We start from the raw sequence: 17,482 nt of genomic DNA on the forward strand, positions 1-17,482 counted from the left end.
AGCACAAGTCTCTGATAAGAGAATCAGGAAGGGGAGGGGTGGGAGGCTTGTCTCTTCCATCCCCACCTCCCCAATTCCCTATGAAAATATGAATGACTATACTAAAAATATTTTTTAAAGATTGAGAGAGCAAGAGCAAGTCTGCACATGAGGGAGAAGAGAGAGAATCCTTAAAGAGACTTCCTGCTGAGCACAGAGCCCAATGTGGGGCTCGATGCCATGATCCTGAGATCATGACCTGAGCTGAAATTAAGAGTCAGATACTTAACTGATTGAGCCACCCAGGTGCCCCCTAAAAAATATTTTTAAATAATAATTTTTAAGCTAGGAGGAATTTCTTCCAACTACAACATGGAAGGTGGACTGAAGGATGCTGTGTCCTTGCACTCTGACTTCTGAAACAAATGGGCAGGAAGTCAGGAGCAGAAGCTGTGATTCCCACAATAAGAGCTCACCTACTCGTGGGAGTCAATTCATGTTTTCTGCAGAACCCAGTCCTTAAGAGTAAAAGCAAAAATGAATCAGAAATAAAATAGTTTCTAAAAATAAAGAAGGGAAGCAGAAGAAGAAAGGAAGCAGTGCATGCAGAGCCCACACTTCTGGAGACTTACTTAGAGACAGCTTGCACTGGGAGAAGGCTGGGCCCGCCAGCTCTTAGTAAGAGGCGGCAGGTGGCAGCAAGTTCCGGGAACTTGGAGTTGTTTTAGTTACTTCCTTGAATGAAGCACTTAGCGACTCAGTCCCTCAGGAATTGCTTCTCTTCATCAAAATAAGCGTGTACATAAGTAGGAAAGAGAAGCAGCCTCCTTGGTCCAGAATTAGACTTCAGTGGATGACTTAGGACACAGCCTAAGGCTGAAAATCTCAACTTGCCCTGAAAAGGTGTTATAGACTGAATTGTGTTCCCAAAAATTCATATGTTGAAGCCTGAACTCCCAGTGTGACTGTATTTGGAGACAAGGTCTTTAAGGAGATAATTAAGTTTAAATGAGGTCATAAGACAGGACTCCTGATCCAACAGGACTAGTGTCCTTATAAGAAGAAAGACACCAGGAATACGCACACACCCAAAAGGCACGTGAAGACACCGTGAGAAGGGGGCTAATCTACAAGCCTAAGAGAGAAGCCTCACTAGAAATGCACCACCCCCCACTCCCCCGCACCCTGATCTTGAACTTCTAGGCTCCAAAGCTGTGAAAAATAAATTTCTGTTTAAGCCATGCAGTCAGTAGTATTTGGTGACAGCAGCTCAAACAGAGTGATACAAAGGAGTGTTATATCAGCAGCCAAGCCGGCAGTTAGAGAAACAAGGGAAACACTGGGTTTAGACAGAGGTCTTCTAGATGGAAAAAGATTCCAATATTATGGGGCCTGTGGATAAAATATTAAAGCTTAACTAAGGGACAGAAAATAAGAACCATTTATGAAAAAGAAAAAACGGGGAAGCAGAAGAAAATGTTTAGAATGGCTTGCTTTACACTTTAAATGTACAAGAAGATGCAAATTCTCTGAAAGAAGAGCACATCCTAAGTGGAGGTCAGACTGAGAAGGGAGCTGGCTTCAGATAAAAAGGGTGCGATGGGTTTAAAAAGCAAGAGAAAACTGAAATCCATATTTCAAGCAATAAAGAACAAAAATCAATGACAATCTGAGAAACACCCCAAGAAGGAAGGGGAAAGAAAGATTAAAATGACAAAAAAATTGGGCGCCTGGGTGGCACAGTGGATTAAACATCTGCCTTTGGCTCAGGTCATGATCCCAGGGTCCTGGGATGGAGCCCCACGTCAGGGTCCCTGCTCAGTGGGGAGCCTCCTTCTCCCTTCCTCTCGGCCTCTCTCCCCCCTCGCTCACACTCGCTTGCTTTTTCGCTCTATCTCAAATAAATCATCTTTTTAAAAAATGACAAAAAGATCTACATAGGAAAAGAGCTACGATCAATGACTAAGAGAGGCTCTTGAAAAACAGAGCACGAGAACTAAAACCATTTTTAAAAACCCAATTTGGGGCGCCTGGGTGGCGCAGTCATTAAGCGTCTGCCTTTGGCTCAGGGCGTGATCCCAGCGTTCTGGGATCGAGCCCCGCAACAGGCTCCTCCGCTGGGAGCCTGCTTCTTCCTCTCCCACTCCCCCTGCTTGTGTTCCCTCTCTCGCTGGCTGTCTCTCTGTCAAATAAACAAAGTCTTTAAAAAATAAATAAATAAATAAATAAATAAATAAAAATAAAAATCCAATTTAAATAATGTCTGAGCAGGAAAAGGCTGCCAGCAGTTCGAGAAGTACTTTTACGCCACAGTTAGGAAAACACCTGACAACACCAATGAGAGAAAACAGATGCCTATGAATTGGGAAGGTGGGAAGGAAGGTAAAGGTTGAAGTGAACTGGCAGGTTATCCTCAGACTTCTCTTTAGAATACCAAATGCTACAAAGCAAAATATCAAAGTCAAAATGCTAAGAACAGAAATGGAGACCTAAGACCCAGATCAGATGTCAGTCATCTGTGAGGGCAGCTGAAGGCTATAAAGTCCTAAAGCCTATCATTCACATATATTTCATGAAAACAGTAATTAAAAATTATACCAGCCAATAATACAATGACCCGAAATTAAGATTTTATAAAGTGAGAAAGAAGAGTCTAACAAAAAGGTAGCCATATACATTGATAAAAAGTATGTAAAATTAAGTTGGTCATATTCATGTGTGTTGCCATGACAAAAAAATGAGAAAAGTTTTGAAAGAGCTCAAAATGTAAACTATGTAGCTTCTGTAATACGAGATTAAATTAACATGCTGGCAACTGTATGACTGTAATGACTTACATAAAGGTATTCTAAATATTTTAATCCTTTTGGATTTGGTAATTCAAGCATATATTTAGGGGGGGAGCCCTGAAGGGTAATAACTAATCAATTAAAGATGGGCAATATAACTTGCACACTTCTGGACACACATCACACAAAAATGAAACAATGTAGTGCATGTAAGAAGCAAAAAATAGAAACAATAAAAAAAACTTTAAAGAAAGGTTTTGAACTGGAATATAAATATTACATGGCCTACATCTATCTTGTTCTTATCCTTTCTATATTACAAGCTTTCTTCTTTTTCCTTAGTGCTAACACAATTTCAGCTATGGACCTCCTAATTCTTGACCAATGAAATCTCAGCCTCATAAGAAAATGTTCCCTTTCCCTTGCAGCTAAAAAGAAAAGCAGAGGGTATTACAAGTCTGAAAATATTTTGTAACAATAGTTTTTACTTTGTTTTATCATAACAAGGGAATCTTATAAGACACATGGACTTTAGAAATTGTTGCTATGTCTTATGAAAACAACCCTTAAGTAGTAGTAAGTCTCTAATTTTGATCAATTGTTTCAATGTGTCCCTCTTGTAATATTCAAATTGGTATTTCTGAATTTCTAAATGTTACAAACATGGAACAGATTTTGTCAAACCAGAAGATCACCAATACTCTCCTCTGACCTGCATAAGGAAAAAAACACGTAACTTTTTCTAGAGTTTGAAGGTCTTGTCTCAATTATATTAATATGTAACCTCAACCACCAATGACTCAATCAAAAGCTCAGCTGAGGACGGGGACTCCAAACTGACCCCTACATATGGGCCAGCAAAATGGAGGAGACACATTAACTTCCACTTGGGTCCAGCTGCGGAAATGACCCAACTATCTCTTAATTGTGCCCCTACAAGGACTGAAGATTTCCAGGCAAATTATAATTTTTAAGATTAAAGCAAGCAAATTATAATTTTGTTGTTGTTCTCATTGATTTCTGTCTGTGGCTCTGACCAGCAGGCCCATCACGTGGTCCTAGACGCAGGTCACTCAGGAGGAGGAACCCACGTTCCAAGAACAAGCATCTCGTGGTGTAAAACATGGTTGGGGAGGAGTCTGTCTGATGCAAGATGCCAGAATTTCTTTTAGGAGTTGAGGTCCAGTGGAGCGAGCTCCCCTGTGCTGCTAGCATCTCTGGATCAAGAGGCCTGGACAGAGAGAGCAACCCTCCCACAGTAAGGAGAGTCCGCTGCCCGAGGGTGAGCCCCAGGCGCTCACAACAGCTGCGTGTTCTTTCCTGAAAAGGTCTGCTATGTCATTTCCAGGTTGCCCAAGAATTTTGTCTTTTTTGTTGTTTGAGTGAGAGATTATTTTTTTGATAGGCATTAGAAATTGAGAGGTGGCAGGAGAGTTGTTTCTAAAACAACACGGTTGCAGAAATTGTTCCAGCAAGAAGAGCTTCTGGATGAACGGGCAGGCTTCAAGGGCCTCATACAAAGCAACGTAAATCATTAAGTTCATTTGTTCTGTAACCTGAGATTTAAAAGATGATGATGGGACTTATGCTTGAATTTACCACAGTGAGAAATACAAATGCAAACAGTTTTTTTTAGGTCATTATACGGCTTTGTATTTAACCAAAAAAATCTAAAGAACTTCCTATAACTCTTAGAGTTCCTTTGGAGGTCAAATAGTTATTACTTATATTAATATTTAGATGCATATAAATATAAATCTGAATATATAATTAAAATGAGTTACATAAATGACCAACAGCTTTATAAATTGGAATCTTGTAAATCTTGGAATCAGACAGTATTGTAAATAGTATACTATCTGGATCAACTTTTGAGGTATCATTCTCCTTTGCTATATTCTTAGTTAATGGCGGTTATACAGTCTTTAATGTTAACTTAAATATAGTTTCCAAACATTGATTTTAGGAACTTGGAGTAATAAAATATTTTTAAAAATAATTATGTTTCTCTAAAACTTTCTACAAATGTTGAACTTCAAAGAAAATTACATTCTTACCTATTTGTTACAGTTTACTTTTCATATTATTCAAATTAAGATAGCAAAAATCAATGTATTATCTTATCCATACTGTATGTTTGAAGTTAGGGCTGAAATCTTTAAATGATATTTCATTTAAACCCTGTGTGGTATGATTATGAAGCTGTGGATACAAACCTATCAAGGTTTATTAAAGTTAATGAATAAAAGAGACATTTTTATAATTGAGAAAAGAGGACTAGTAGTTCAGGTGTCAACTCAAGTCTCTGTGTGCTGGGTAACCCATGCGGGTGGCAGAAACTCCGACCTCAAAGTGTGCACTCACTTTTCCAAAGCCTGTTCATATTTATGAGGACTCATTTTTGAGCCCTTCGGGATTATAAATAATTGTAATAAGCTAAAGGATTCTAAACTCCTGGAAAAGCAAAAATTTTCCACTGGTCCGTAAGCTATCTACCTCTTATAAAATATTTTATTCTAGGGGCCTCTGGGTGGCTCAGTTGTTAAGCGTCTGCCTTCGGCTCAGGGCGTGATCCTGGAGTTCTGGGATCAAGCCCCACATCAGGCTCTTCCACTGGGAGCCTGCTTCTTCCTCTCCCACTCCCCCTGCTTGTGTTCCCTCTCTCGCTGGCTGTCTCTCTCTCAAATAAATAAATAAAATCTTTTAAAAAGATTTTATTCAAGTTAGTAATAAAGTCAAGGCTGTAGTTGTCATTCTCGGGCACCTTCCTCTTATCCTGATCGACTAAAGAGTTTGTCCTGGCAACTATTTTATGAGCTACCCTTCTGGAATATTAGTCCTCTAATTCAAAAATCTTTGAAGATGTAGGGTGTGTTTTGCATTTTGGCTATTTGGTGGAATCAACAATTGCTCCCTCCCCTTGCTTTTGTAACCCCCAGTTGCAGAGCCTAGGCAAAATAACGATTCTGGGCAGGGGCGCCTGGGTGGCTGTCGGTTAAGCATCTGCCTTCTGCTCAGGTCATGATCCCCGGGTCCTGGGACTGAGCCCCATGTCCCTGCTCAGCGGGGAGCCTACTTTTCCCTCTCCCTCTGACCCGGCCCCCTTACACGCTCTCACTCTCTAATTAATAAATAAAAAAACTTCAAAAAAACGATTCTGGGCACAATGAGGTGTTACTAGTATGCCCAAGATTTTTGTTTTTCCCCTTATTTGCTCAACATACTTTAAAAGCTACCCTATGATCAGGCCCACATGCGGAAAAGTTATCAGGACAAGGAGAACAGATCTTTCTCCTCTACTGGAGGGGAACATTTAGTAAATATTACAGTGAAATATTCACATGAAAATCAGCGATTGAATGTACCTTTCTAGTATGCTCACGTACAAGGGACAATAGGAGTCTCTCAGCAATTTAAAGTTTTCTTAAATACTTTAAATTTTCAAAGTTCCTATGCTAATTGGGGATATTTTGTGAGGCAGCCTGGCAAAGACCTCCTAATTCATCAATACTCACTGCTCACATCACCTAGAATCAGTGGGAAAGTACAATATCAAAATGCGATTCTACAGTGTTAAGCTCAGCACGATCTGTGCACAAACCAGACTACCGTGGCCAGTCGACTGCCCACAGCTGTCATGAGGGCTAAAGCAAGCACAAATCCGAACCTTCTTCCAGAGTGTTAATAGGAGGTCTATAAGACCATCGATTACTTCCGGGGGTCAGCCACAATGGGAGAACATCCAGTCCTACATAATGCCATGTTCAATGATTACAAAGCTCTGATGACTTTTGCTGCCAAAACATTTTATTTACTGGTACAAGGAGCCCTACTAATTGACCCAGACAGACAGTTTCCTATTTGAAAGCCTAGTAACTGGGTCTATCAGTGGAAAATATTGTTCAAATGTCAACTGATGAAAAAGATCTTAGCAAGTCCTACTGCTCTGTCAAGTGCCAAGGCATTTTGTCTTGGACTCATGGCTCCCACTTTAAGAAAACCTCTTTCCCTCCATTTAACAGCTTTTTGCTACTAACATGCTAGTAGCAAGAACCAATGACCTACTTCTCACCTGGGTTCCAGACTAGAGTCTGCAGGTTACTGGAAAAATCCTCACAATGTCCTAAGACTACTTGACAGTAAAACCAATACCCCAATCTGGTCTCTGCCAACAACTGAACTCAACCCATGTTCAGGAAGCATCCAGCAACTTTCCAGACATGCTCTAAGTGAATCTCATCCTATAAAACCTCGTGAGACTTCAAGAATGTCCAGTGGTAATACAGTTCACCTGCCTACTGTCAAAAAGGGCTTGGTCCAGATTTTACTTATGCTTTCTATGTATAGTTTATAATTTGCTTCTGACAAATACAGACCTATCCTGGCCTTTCACGCATCAGGGTTCTGTCTTGCCCCACCTCCAAGTGAATCCAGGGATTATAAAAATTTCTTTTTTTTTTTTTTTTAAAAGATTTTATTTATTTATTTGACAGAGACAGCCAGCGAGAGAGGGAACACAGCAGGGGGAGTGGGAGAGGAAGAAGCAGGCTCCCAGCGGAGGAGCCCGATGTGGGACTCGATCCCAGAACGCCAGGACCACGCCCTGAGCCGAAGGCAGACGCCTTAACGACTGCGCTACCCAGGTGCCCCTATAAAAATTTCTAAGGTAAATTTACTACAAGGATTTTTTTGTTTTGCTTTTGGTTTTATTTTGTAAGAAACAGAATTAAAAACCTTTCACTGGAAAATGAGATCTCCCTTGAAATCAGTCACATAATGTGGCGACAAAGTAGGACTGTCAACCCTCTCACTTTCAGGGACAAAAAAAAAAAATCAGACCCACCACTAGGATCCACAGTGTGTGGGAGCACACAAGCACCATGACAGCTGACAGCCGCTGTGCTCTTTCTCCTCACCTTTCTGTATGGGTCACTGAGTTGCAATTATAAGGTGAGGGTGATTCACTATCAAAACAAGTAAAACTCCTCTTTATTAAAAAAAAAAAAAAAGAAGAAGAAGAAGAAGTAGGCACCTGGGTGGCTCAGTCAGTTAGGTGTCTGCCTTCAGCTTGGGTCGTGATCCCAGGGTCCTGGGATGGAGTCCCGCATAGGGTCCCTGCTCCATGAGGAGCTTGCTTCTCCTCTGCTTCCCTCCCTATCTTTCATGAATTAAAACAACAACAACAACAACAACAACAAAAACCTTAAAAAAAAAAAAAAGTAAAACTGAGCCTGCTGAGCACTGTCCCCAGTTACCATTAGTGCATTCTTTCCTGTAAGCATTTGAAGATACAACGAATATACATAAGGCTGCACTTAAATATGAAAAATTTTAAATCCTTATAAATTTTTTTTTTTTAATTTAGGAAATGGAGACATGGAACTGTACAATAAGGGGGGGGGGTCTTCAGTGGGGGGATGGGAGCAGTTAAAAGTCCTATCAGGAGGAAATCACCCTGAATCTGATTCCTGCTATTCCATATCATGAAAATAGATTGAAGCTGGCCCTATGAACAGCAAGTCAAGGCTGTAAGAGTGTATTTGGACAGACAAAAGTCTCAATTGTAACAAAAATAACTCATGACTTACCTCAGATTCTGTAGTTTACACTCTAGGTGTTTCAAGGCTTTGCATGACTCTACTCCATTGTCCCCAATATCACTCCCTTTCAGGTCAAGATGCATCAGATTCTGGCTGTGAGTCAAAGAACTAGCAATATCCTGACAACCGCCGGGGAAAGAAAGAAATTTCATCCTTCAGAGGAAAAATATGCAGGAAGAATTACAAAATTATCTCTATCCTGGATACAGCGTTCCCTTGCTTTTCAAATACAACTCTTAGATATCTAAATATTCCCGTCATTTCTTATCTTACTTGGAGTTTCTCGTATTTCACAGGTGGTTATAAACCAGTTTGAGGACGTTGCTTAGTGAAACAGTTGGGTTACAACTTAGATGTCCATTACATCCTGACAACGGATACTCTCAACTTTTTTTGACTTTGAAGGAAAAGAAGGTAATAACATCAGGAAAAGCAGAAGGAGAGTTTTTGAACTCAATTCCAGTAAGGACTACCTCAAATAATGGGGGATATTCCAAATACTTCAATTACAGCATTAATTCACAATATTTAACCCTTTAAATAACCCAGGGTGAGCTCACAGTTGATAGCAACTGTTTGATGGGCATCATTAGAGAAACCTATTACTGCAAAATATGCTGTCCTCTCATGGACTTAGATGTGCGGAGATCGCCTGAAGCTAAATACGGGAGGAAATTAAATATGCCCATCTTTCTTCCTAGTTGTTATCTGCTACTCAGGCACTCTTAGCTATACCAGATTCTTCCCTAAATGGCTCTGCTAGCCCCCAATGCCCAACATGTTCACACTGCTAACTGTTCAAAACATCCCTTTGTAACATCACCTCTCCTCCCTTTTGCCCACCACCTACCCTTCACCCTCACCGTCCTTCCGGCCAGGCAAAAGAAAACAAAGCTTCTACCTGTTTACAGCCCTAGCCATCATCATCTGGGAAAAGTGCCTAATGCACTCACTAAATATACACCGAAAGTACAATTGCATGTGTTAAGGAAAAAGGACTTGAAGAAGGTAGGCTACTCTATGGTGGGAAAGACTACGTGCCACCTTCATGGTGTCCTCCCCCAAGGAGCCCTCGCATTGTAGAAGAGGAAGCCATTTAGCCCAAAAGAAGGCAGTAGCTCTTGTTAGGGCTTTAGACTGATGACATTCAGTGAAAGTGAAATGTAGGGGAGATGTCTGCAGGTGAAGGAAGAGCATTTCCAGGAACCCCTTAATCAAAACCAGGCCAAGTCTGGTTACTTGAAAGCTAAGGTCAATCTCACTAAACACATGGAGATTCCAAGGGAAATACTTAGGGGGAAGCCCGTCTCCTCCCCACCCCACCCAAAGAGCATCAATCTCCAGTGCTAATCATTTGTTCAGCACTCAGCACATATTACTGAGCACCGATGAGGCCTTGAGCAGTGATGGGCACCGAATATAGGACTACCAGGGTCAGTTCCAGCTCCTAGCACAGCCAGGAGACAAGGAGAAAGATGCGTAAACCAGCCAAAGTAAGTAAGTGATAGGGTCTGTAGAATCAAATTAAGAGATAATAAAGACCGAAACAGCAAATGCTGGCAAGGATGAGGAGCAGTGGGGACTTTCCTATGTTGCTGGTAAGCCTAAAAAATGGTACCACCACTCTAAAGAACCAGTTGGCAATTTCCTAACAAGTTAACACCCATCTGTGAACTAGCAATTCCATTCTGAAGTATTAGCCCGAGAGCCGAAAACCTGTATCACACACAAAATGTGTCCAAGAATAGTCCTAGCAGCCTTATTTATAAGAGCCAAAAACTGGAAACGGCCCGGGGGTCTATTCAAAAGAGAAGGAAGGAGTTGCAGTCCAGCATATGGTGGCCTCCTCATCAGCAATGAACTATCAAAACATGCAACCACCCGCACGGGTAAATCTTTAAGAATATTTTGTTGCGCGAAAGAGTACTGACACGACAAGTACATGCTAACCATGTGGAACGATCTCAGTTATTTACAGGAACAGAACAAGCTCATCTGTAGTGATAAAAGGTTAGAAGTGGTTGCTGCTGAGACTGGATAGGGTAAGAAAACTGAATAGAAGAGGGAAGAAGGAAACTTCCAGAGGTGATGTTTTCTATCTTGACTGTTTGGTTACACAGGTATATGCAATTGCCAAAACTTAACTAGACATAGCTCTGCGTTTTATTAAATGTAAATTACTCAACAGAAAAATTTTGAAAATAGCATGCTCCAGAGCTTACCTTTGAAAGTGCTCTGTTGAGCTGCCTAGAATGCCTTACCTCTTTGTTGTTCTTCACCTAGAAAATTCTTTATCAAGCCTCAAAAACCACACGCCAGCAGCTGCTACACTGCATGCAATCTTTCCCAGAACAAGCTAGTCATGCCCCCACATGCCCAGAGTTTCTACTGTGGGTGTTCTTAGAGTATTTTACACAGTGGATTTGAAGTATCCGTTTGTCATTGGATCTCCCTAATAAGTAGTAGTGGGAGGTGGGACAAAGAACACTGAAATAATTCCACGAAATTTTACCATGACAAACTTATAACAGTTTTTGTAGTTTACAGTTTGGGTGTCTCAGGTCTTGATAAAAAGTCTTCACGGCTAATTCATCGAGGCTGCTACCACACAGGTCCTGTTCTCTCAAGCGCTCATTTGTATGAAGCACAGAACAGACATCTTTGCCAGCAGTGAGTAATGTGACCACCATCCCTTTCCCTAAATAATCGAGAAAAAGACAAGACCGATGTATCTGTTTCAGCCCGGGGAGTCTCAGAAGATGGTATCAGGTGGAAGTAAGTTATTCTGGAAATGGCGAGTGCATCAGGGCAGGCCTGGCGCGGGTGCAGTGCACCCAAAAGTCTGGGCACTCTGGGAGGCTTTGTTTGCCCAGTAACTCCCTCACCCCTTCAACATACAAAATTACGCCGGAGAGACTTCATTTTGGAGCACGAGACTTATGAAGGAGAACAGAGGTCTTCAAATATCCAAAGAGCCAGTATCAAGAAGAAAAATAATGTAAGACCACAAAGAGTAAGGATAGGCATGGTGGGTAGAGATCCAGGCACATGGGCGGAGATTAAGAACCATGGGCTATGAGCTCCAGTTCTCCAGTCTACTAGCTACCTGACTTTAGGTAAGTCACTTCAGTTCTAGGAACTCTGAGCTTTCTTCATCTATGAAATGGGAATTCCATCTCCCTTCACAGGATTGTGAGGCTCTAATAGTCAAGTTTAGTGCAGACACAAAAGCACTCTGAATTCGTAAATGTTGTATAATTTATCAGGCATACTTTCAACAAGCTCATGACAAACAAAGGTTAATAAGGAATAAAACAGAACAGCCTTATGATTAAGCTCTAGAACGCCAGTCCTGCGTCCCAGCTCTCCCATTTCACTAACACGGGTGATGCCGGCAGCGCTACTAACTTAGGTGAGCCTCAGCTGACATATTATCTTCATTAAACAAGATAACAGTATCTATTTCTTACGATTACTGTGAATATTCAATAAGACAATCTATAGAAAAGGCTTGGCAAATGTTTTCCATTGTAAGTCCTTACAACTGGTAGCTGCCCTTATTCATATTAAGACATATAAAAGTCTAGCACGTTGCCTTATCCAGACAGCTGCTGTAGGAGAGGAAAAGTATTTTCCTCGTGCCCTCCTAAGCTTCTAGCTGGGGCCCTGTAAATGGGACAAAGGACAAGAGAAAAGCATACAAGTTGGATTAGCATGTGCATTTTGGATACATGTGGGTGAAATTCAGTGAGTAACTTAAAGGGGTAGGTAGAATTTGGGGTTAATATAGCTAATTTAGCAGGAAAAAGGCAGGGGGAGAAAAGGCACTTATGGAAAAACAAATGACTTGTTAGAGAGATAAATGGACCCTAAAGAGAACAGAGGAGACAGGACAGTTTGTGACAGAGTCGGCCTGGGCACAGGGCCAACTTCTGTCTCCAAGAAGAAAGTAGAGAAAATGCTTCCAGGGAGGAGATTTAAGACAGCTGAGTTCTTACTTCTTATGGAAAAGTGGCATATTTTGGGGTGGCATATCCTTATCTCCTTCACTACTCAATAAATATTGATTCCCCCAGACCTTTCTTACCTTGGATTGAATAACATTGCAGAGTGTTGTCTCTACATCACCTGAGGCCTTAAATTTGACAAAACTAGGCAATAAATCAAACATTTAAGTGCTTACTATGTAGAAATGCCACAGGATATAATGGTGGACAGAGATGTTGTTAAATTTACGTTACGTCATAGAAGACACCCACCTATAGTGCGCCTCTTAAAATACTGGGCTCTCAGACTTGCTTCAGCAACAATGCCAACTCTAATATTAGATAACACTAGAACACAGGTGAGGGGAAGGCAGCATGAGGACTAGCAATATAAAGGCCAGAATGCCTTCCTAATATTATCGGACATAAAATACATTCTAATGCCCTGGGTTCAATCAGAGCTCTAAACCGAACTACTAAGTCAGAATGAAGGAAACAGACTAAAGGAGATTATTTACAACACCCCAAGGACAGTAAAGGTCACAGCATCTCAGCCTACAATTCCTATTCCCACAGCAGAAGAGAAATAAAAATGTAGGTCCTTGTAAGAGACATGGTTCTGCAACTGTACCTAATGGCAATGAGGCAGCGTGGGTTGAGCTGGAAAACCAAGGACTTAATCAGATGTGTGACCTCAGTCAAGTTTGTATCTTCTTGGTACCTCAGGGTTTTACTAGTAAAATGAAAATAACAGCATCTTCCTGGGATTGTTGAGAGATGAGGAGAACTGGGACTCAGAAGACTGTCGGCATGCGTCAAGCAGATGCTGGCTATTATCTGATGTGTGCTGGCATCAATGATGGTACACTTACTTTCTAGGTGAACTTCTCTGAATCACAGTTTTCTAATATCAAAAATAGGGATACGCTTTTGACCAACATCAAGTTGGATAACTGGTTAAATATCCCATGTATTATACAACTATAAACCACACAGTAAACCCTCAATTTCAGTTAAATCTAGAGCAAATCCCATAGTTCAATTCTTCCCCTAGACATAGATGGATCGAGTCAGAAAAGGCAACTCACGGAAGAGAGTAAAATAGGCATCAAACACTAAAGATTCATTTATTCTTTCAAAATACTCATTCAGCTCCTACTATTTCTTACCCAAACCAGACACTCCTGTTAGGTGTTAAAGGGCTGAGACCTTTCATGGACTACAAAGCAAAGGCTGACCTGTGTCCAGGCAATGGGGAAGGTAAGCTAGGCCGGTAGCTTACAGAGGAACATGGCCCAGACAGATGCCCTGTGTCAACTAGCTTCAGCAAGAAATTTCCGGTCTCTAGTCCTTCTGGAGTGCATTCTTTTTAAAGTTAAATCTATCTACCATAATGGATCCAACTTTGCACTAGGCCACATCCCTCCCGGAGGACTAGAGATTAGTTCTAGTTGTTGAGTGTTACCAGGTGACTGCTCTCAGCCACGCCCCTTTCTCGATCTTGCCCTCAGGCCAAGACAGGCAAGTTTTTGTCCTTTCCCCACCAGTAGCTATAACTGGTCAGTGCGGGATTTTAGTGTTTGGCCTCCTTGCCTCACGGTGGGACAACTCTGAAGGGTAAACCCGGCTCTGGGACCTCAGCTAAACAATTCCCCTCCCCTCCCTCTGATGAAATTTACTTCCCTCACACCCCGAGGGGGGCACTTCCCCACTTACCAAAGTTCAGATGGGGGGCTTGAGTTTAACATCTTCTCAAATAACACAGTTACAGACAGTTTAATGGTCCATAAACATAGGCAGTGCTTAAGGCAGAATGAAGACACAAGCAAATGGACTTTCCCACAAACATCGATGACGACCTTTTGGAAACATCTCATTGCCTGGCTTATAAATGCTTCATCTTGAGTCTCATACAGCTAGAGAAACAACTCCAGAAATTCTAGCTATGCTGGGAAATGTTCGCTGTTCTCCAGTATCTCCAGCCACCGAAGGATCTTCCCTTTTATGTCCAGTGACATTTTACAGTTCAAAGTGGTCTCCAGTGGTTTTACTAGATCTTCATTCAAAAGACCAAACAAAAAGCATTTCATCTGCATCATATGGGGATCTTTACCACTGCTGCTCTCAAGCAGTAGCTTGAAATCTTCCAAAGACTGAAGGGAACGGTCCCTGGTCCCCCACCTGTCTTTCAACACGTAGAACATAGCTGCAAGAAACTCCTGAACATGCAGGTGGGTGAACACATAGCAATTTTCATACTCCATGTCCTTTTGAAGAAAATTCATGTCCAGGAAAATCGACACATCCGCTTTAGTTAAACCATGCTTCTGAGATCTTCCCTGTAAAACACAGATGTCATAGTCCTCTGGCAGCCAAGTGGCGCAGGCTCCTCAATTGGGTTTGGTTGGGTAGACTGGGATCTACTGGTGGGAGAGGCTAGAGAAAGAGCAGGTGAACACAGCTGTGGCTGTTTTGCAGGTTAATGAGACATCAGCACCCATCTCCATCTGCTGCTCCAGACAGGTGCAGATGGCCCAGGACACCAGGGGGACTTTGCACATGCTGAAAAGCATCTCATTGCTTCTTAGTGAACTGAATACCCGCAAGGCCCTCTTCTTGTCTTCAAAAAACTGGTAAATATACTCCTTTCTTGCACCCTTGGACATACCCAGCAGCTCTACAGAACGCCGGTTCTTCAATAAAGGCTTTAGTTTCTTAAAAGCTGTGAGTCTGGTTGTCACCAATAAAGATGACGCAGGGAGCATCACTATCCTCGGCAGCCTACTCATAAGGAAGGACACTGGGTGTAGTGGGGTCCAGTCGCTGCATAGCACAAACTCAGGTTCCTCAAAGGCAAAGCTCAGTTCATCGAAACTATCAGTAAGAAAAAGGAGACTACTCGGCTGGGACATTATCCTTTCAATAGGGCCTTCCGTGCTGGGCCAGTCCTTTGATATCATTTGAACAAAGATTCCTTCTCTCAACTGGTCGATTTCTCTTGCATTGAAATAAAAAAGCACAGCTAAACCTCTGCTGATAGAGATTGCCCGAGGCCCAACCTACTATTGCTTTTCTCACCAAGGTTGTTTTCCCAACTCCAGCAGCCCCCTGGAGCACGACCGTCTGTGGCTGCTCACCAGTTTTTAACATTCACGTTGAACAGATGCTCCCACAGTTCTCCATCTTCCTAAGCAACTCCAGGATGGAAATCTTCAGGTTCTCCAAACACACACTTCTTATCCCACATGATACAATATTTTTCCTTTATTTGGATTCTGTATTCTGTTCCATCACCTAAGTCAGAATGTAGCAGGATAAAACACAGAGATAAACATATCAAAGCAAATTCTATGAATTGCAGTGTTAAGAACACTGGACTTGGCTCAAATAAAAGCGCAGCTAGTTTAGATAAGAATATAAGTAAAACAAAAAAAGCTTCCTGTAGATTTAAAAGCTGCATAAGAAATTGTGAAAAAACAAAACTGATCATGCAAAAGCATGAATCTGGGGTGGAAAGTAAAAATTAGATTCACTCTAGAAATACGTTCTCTTAAGACAAATACCACATGATTTCACTCATACGTGAAATTTAAAAAACAAAACAGATGAATATAGGGGAAGGGAAGGAAAAATAAAAAGATGAAAATTGAGAGGGATACAAACCGTAAGAGATGCTGGACTCTAGGAAACAAACTGAGCGTTCCTAGAGGGGAGGTGGGTGCGGGCGAAGAGGTGACTGGTGATGGGCATTAAGGAAGGCACCTGATGTAATGAGCACTGGGTGTTCTACGCAACTGATGAATCACTAATTTCTCCTCCCGAAACTAATAATACACTGTATGTTAACTAACTTGAATTTAAATAAAACAAAAAAAAAAGAAGTAGGTTTTCTTTGTACTTTTCCTCTAAAGAGAAAAAAAAGAGGACTATATGGAGATGAGACTGATCAGCCCCACGCGAAAAGAACAGAATTAACGGCGACAGCCAGGGAGGACCTGAAGATATATCTGAATCCACAGATTAAAGTAATCCTGTTTATAGTAAAACATTAATAGAAACGAACATTGAAGCAGAGCCTGAAGAATATTAAAAAAAAAAAAAAAAGCAAAGTATTCCCTTCTCTAGATATGTTTCCTCAGGCAAGGAAAACAAAAGTAAAAATAAACTACTGGGACCGCATGAAAATAAAAATCTTTTGCACAGCAAAGGAAACAAATCGACAAAACTAAAACACAGCCTACTGAATGAGAGAAGATATTTGCAAAGGATATATCTGATAAAGGGTTAGTACCCAAACTATATAAAGAACTTCTACAAGTTGGGGCTCCTGGCTGGCTCAGTCGGCGGAGCATGTGACTGACTCTCGGTTGTAAATTCAAGCCCCATGTTGGGTATAGAGATTACTTAACATTAAAAAAAAGAAGAAGAAAAAAAAGAACTTCTACAACTCAACACCAAAAAACGAATATTTCAGTTAAAAATGGGAAGATATTGGGGGCGCATGGGTGGCACAGTGGTTAAGCGTCTGCCTTTAGCTCAGGGCGTGATCCCAGCGTTCTGGGATCGAGCCCCACATCAGGCTCCTCCACTATGAGCCTGCTTCTTCCTCTCCCACTCCCCCTGCTTGTGTTCCCTCTCTTGCTGGCTGTCTCTATCTCTGTCGAATAAATAAAATCTTTAAAAAAAAAAATGGGAAGATATGAACAGGCATTTCTCCAAAGAAGACATACAGATGCCAACAAACACAAGATGCTCAACATCACTCATCATCAGGGAAATGCGAATCAAAACTATACTGAGTTATCACCTCACACCTGTCAGAATGGCTAAAATTAACACCACAAGAAACAACAAGTGCTGGTGAGGATGTGGAGAAAAAGAAACCCTCGTGCACTGTTGGTGGTGCAGCCACTGTGGAGAACAGTAGAGGTTCCTCGTATGCAGGTTCCTCCAAAAATTAAAAACAGAATTACCATGTGATCCAGTAATTCCACTACTGGGTATTTACCCAAAGAATATGAAAACACTAATTCAAAAAGATATAAGCACCCTTATTTTATTGCAGCATTACTTACAATTGTCAGACATGGAAGCAACTCAAATGTTTATTAATAGATGAATGGATAAA

At 41.4% G+C, this 17,482-nt stretch overlaps 1 protein-coding gene across 1 annotated transcript in view; it reads right to left on the reverse strand.

Moving 5' to 3' along the window:
• The window catches only part of NLRP14 (NLR family pyrin domain containing 14), a 62,429-nt gene that overhangs the window by 34,633 nt on the left and 10,314 nt on the right, over positions 1–17,482 (reverse strand). The window contains 10 exon segments of the mRNA XM_045783091.2: positions 8,357–8,521; positions 10,722–10,724; positions 10,898–11,028; positions 11,030–11,060; positions 14,071–14,677; positions 14,680–14,715; positions 14,718–14,786; positions 14,789–15,374; positions 15,376–15,498; positions 15,500–15,653. Coding sequence (XP_045639047.2) covers positions 8,357–8,521; positions 10,722–10,724; positions 10,898–11,028; positions 11,030–11,060; positions 14,071–14,677; positions 14,680–14,715; positions 14,718–14,786; positions 14,789–15,374; positions 15,376–15,498; positions 15,500–15,653 — 1,905 coding nt within the window.

Source organism: Ursus americanus, chromosome 16 (assembly GCF_024610735.1).
Source record: "Ursus americanus isolate L20-20 chromosome 16, mUrsAme1.1.p, whole genome shotgun sequence".
NCBI classification, from domain to species: Eukaryota; Metazoa; Chordata; class Mammalia; order Carnivora; family Ursidae; genus Ursus; species Ursus americanus.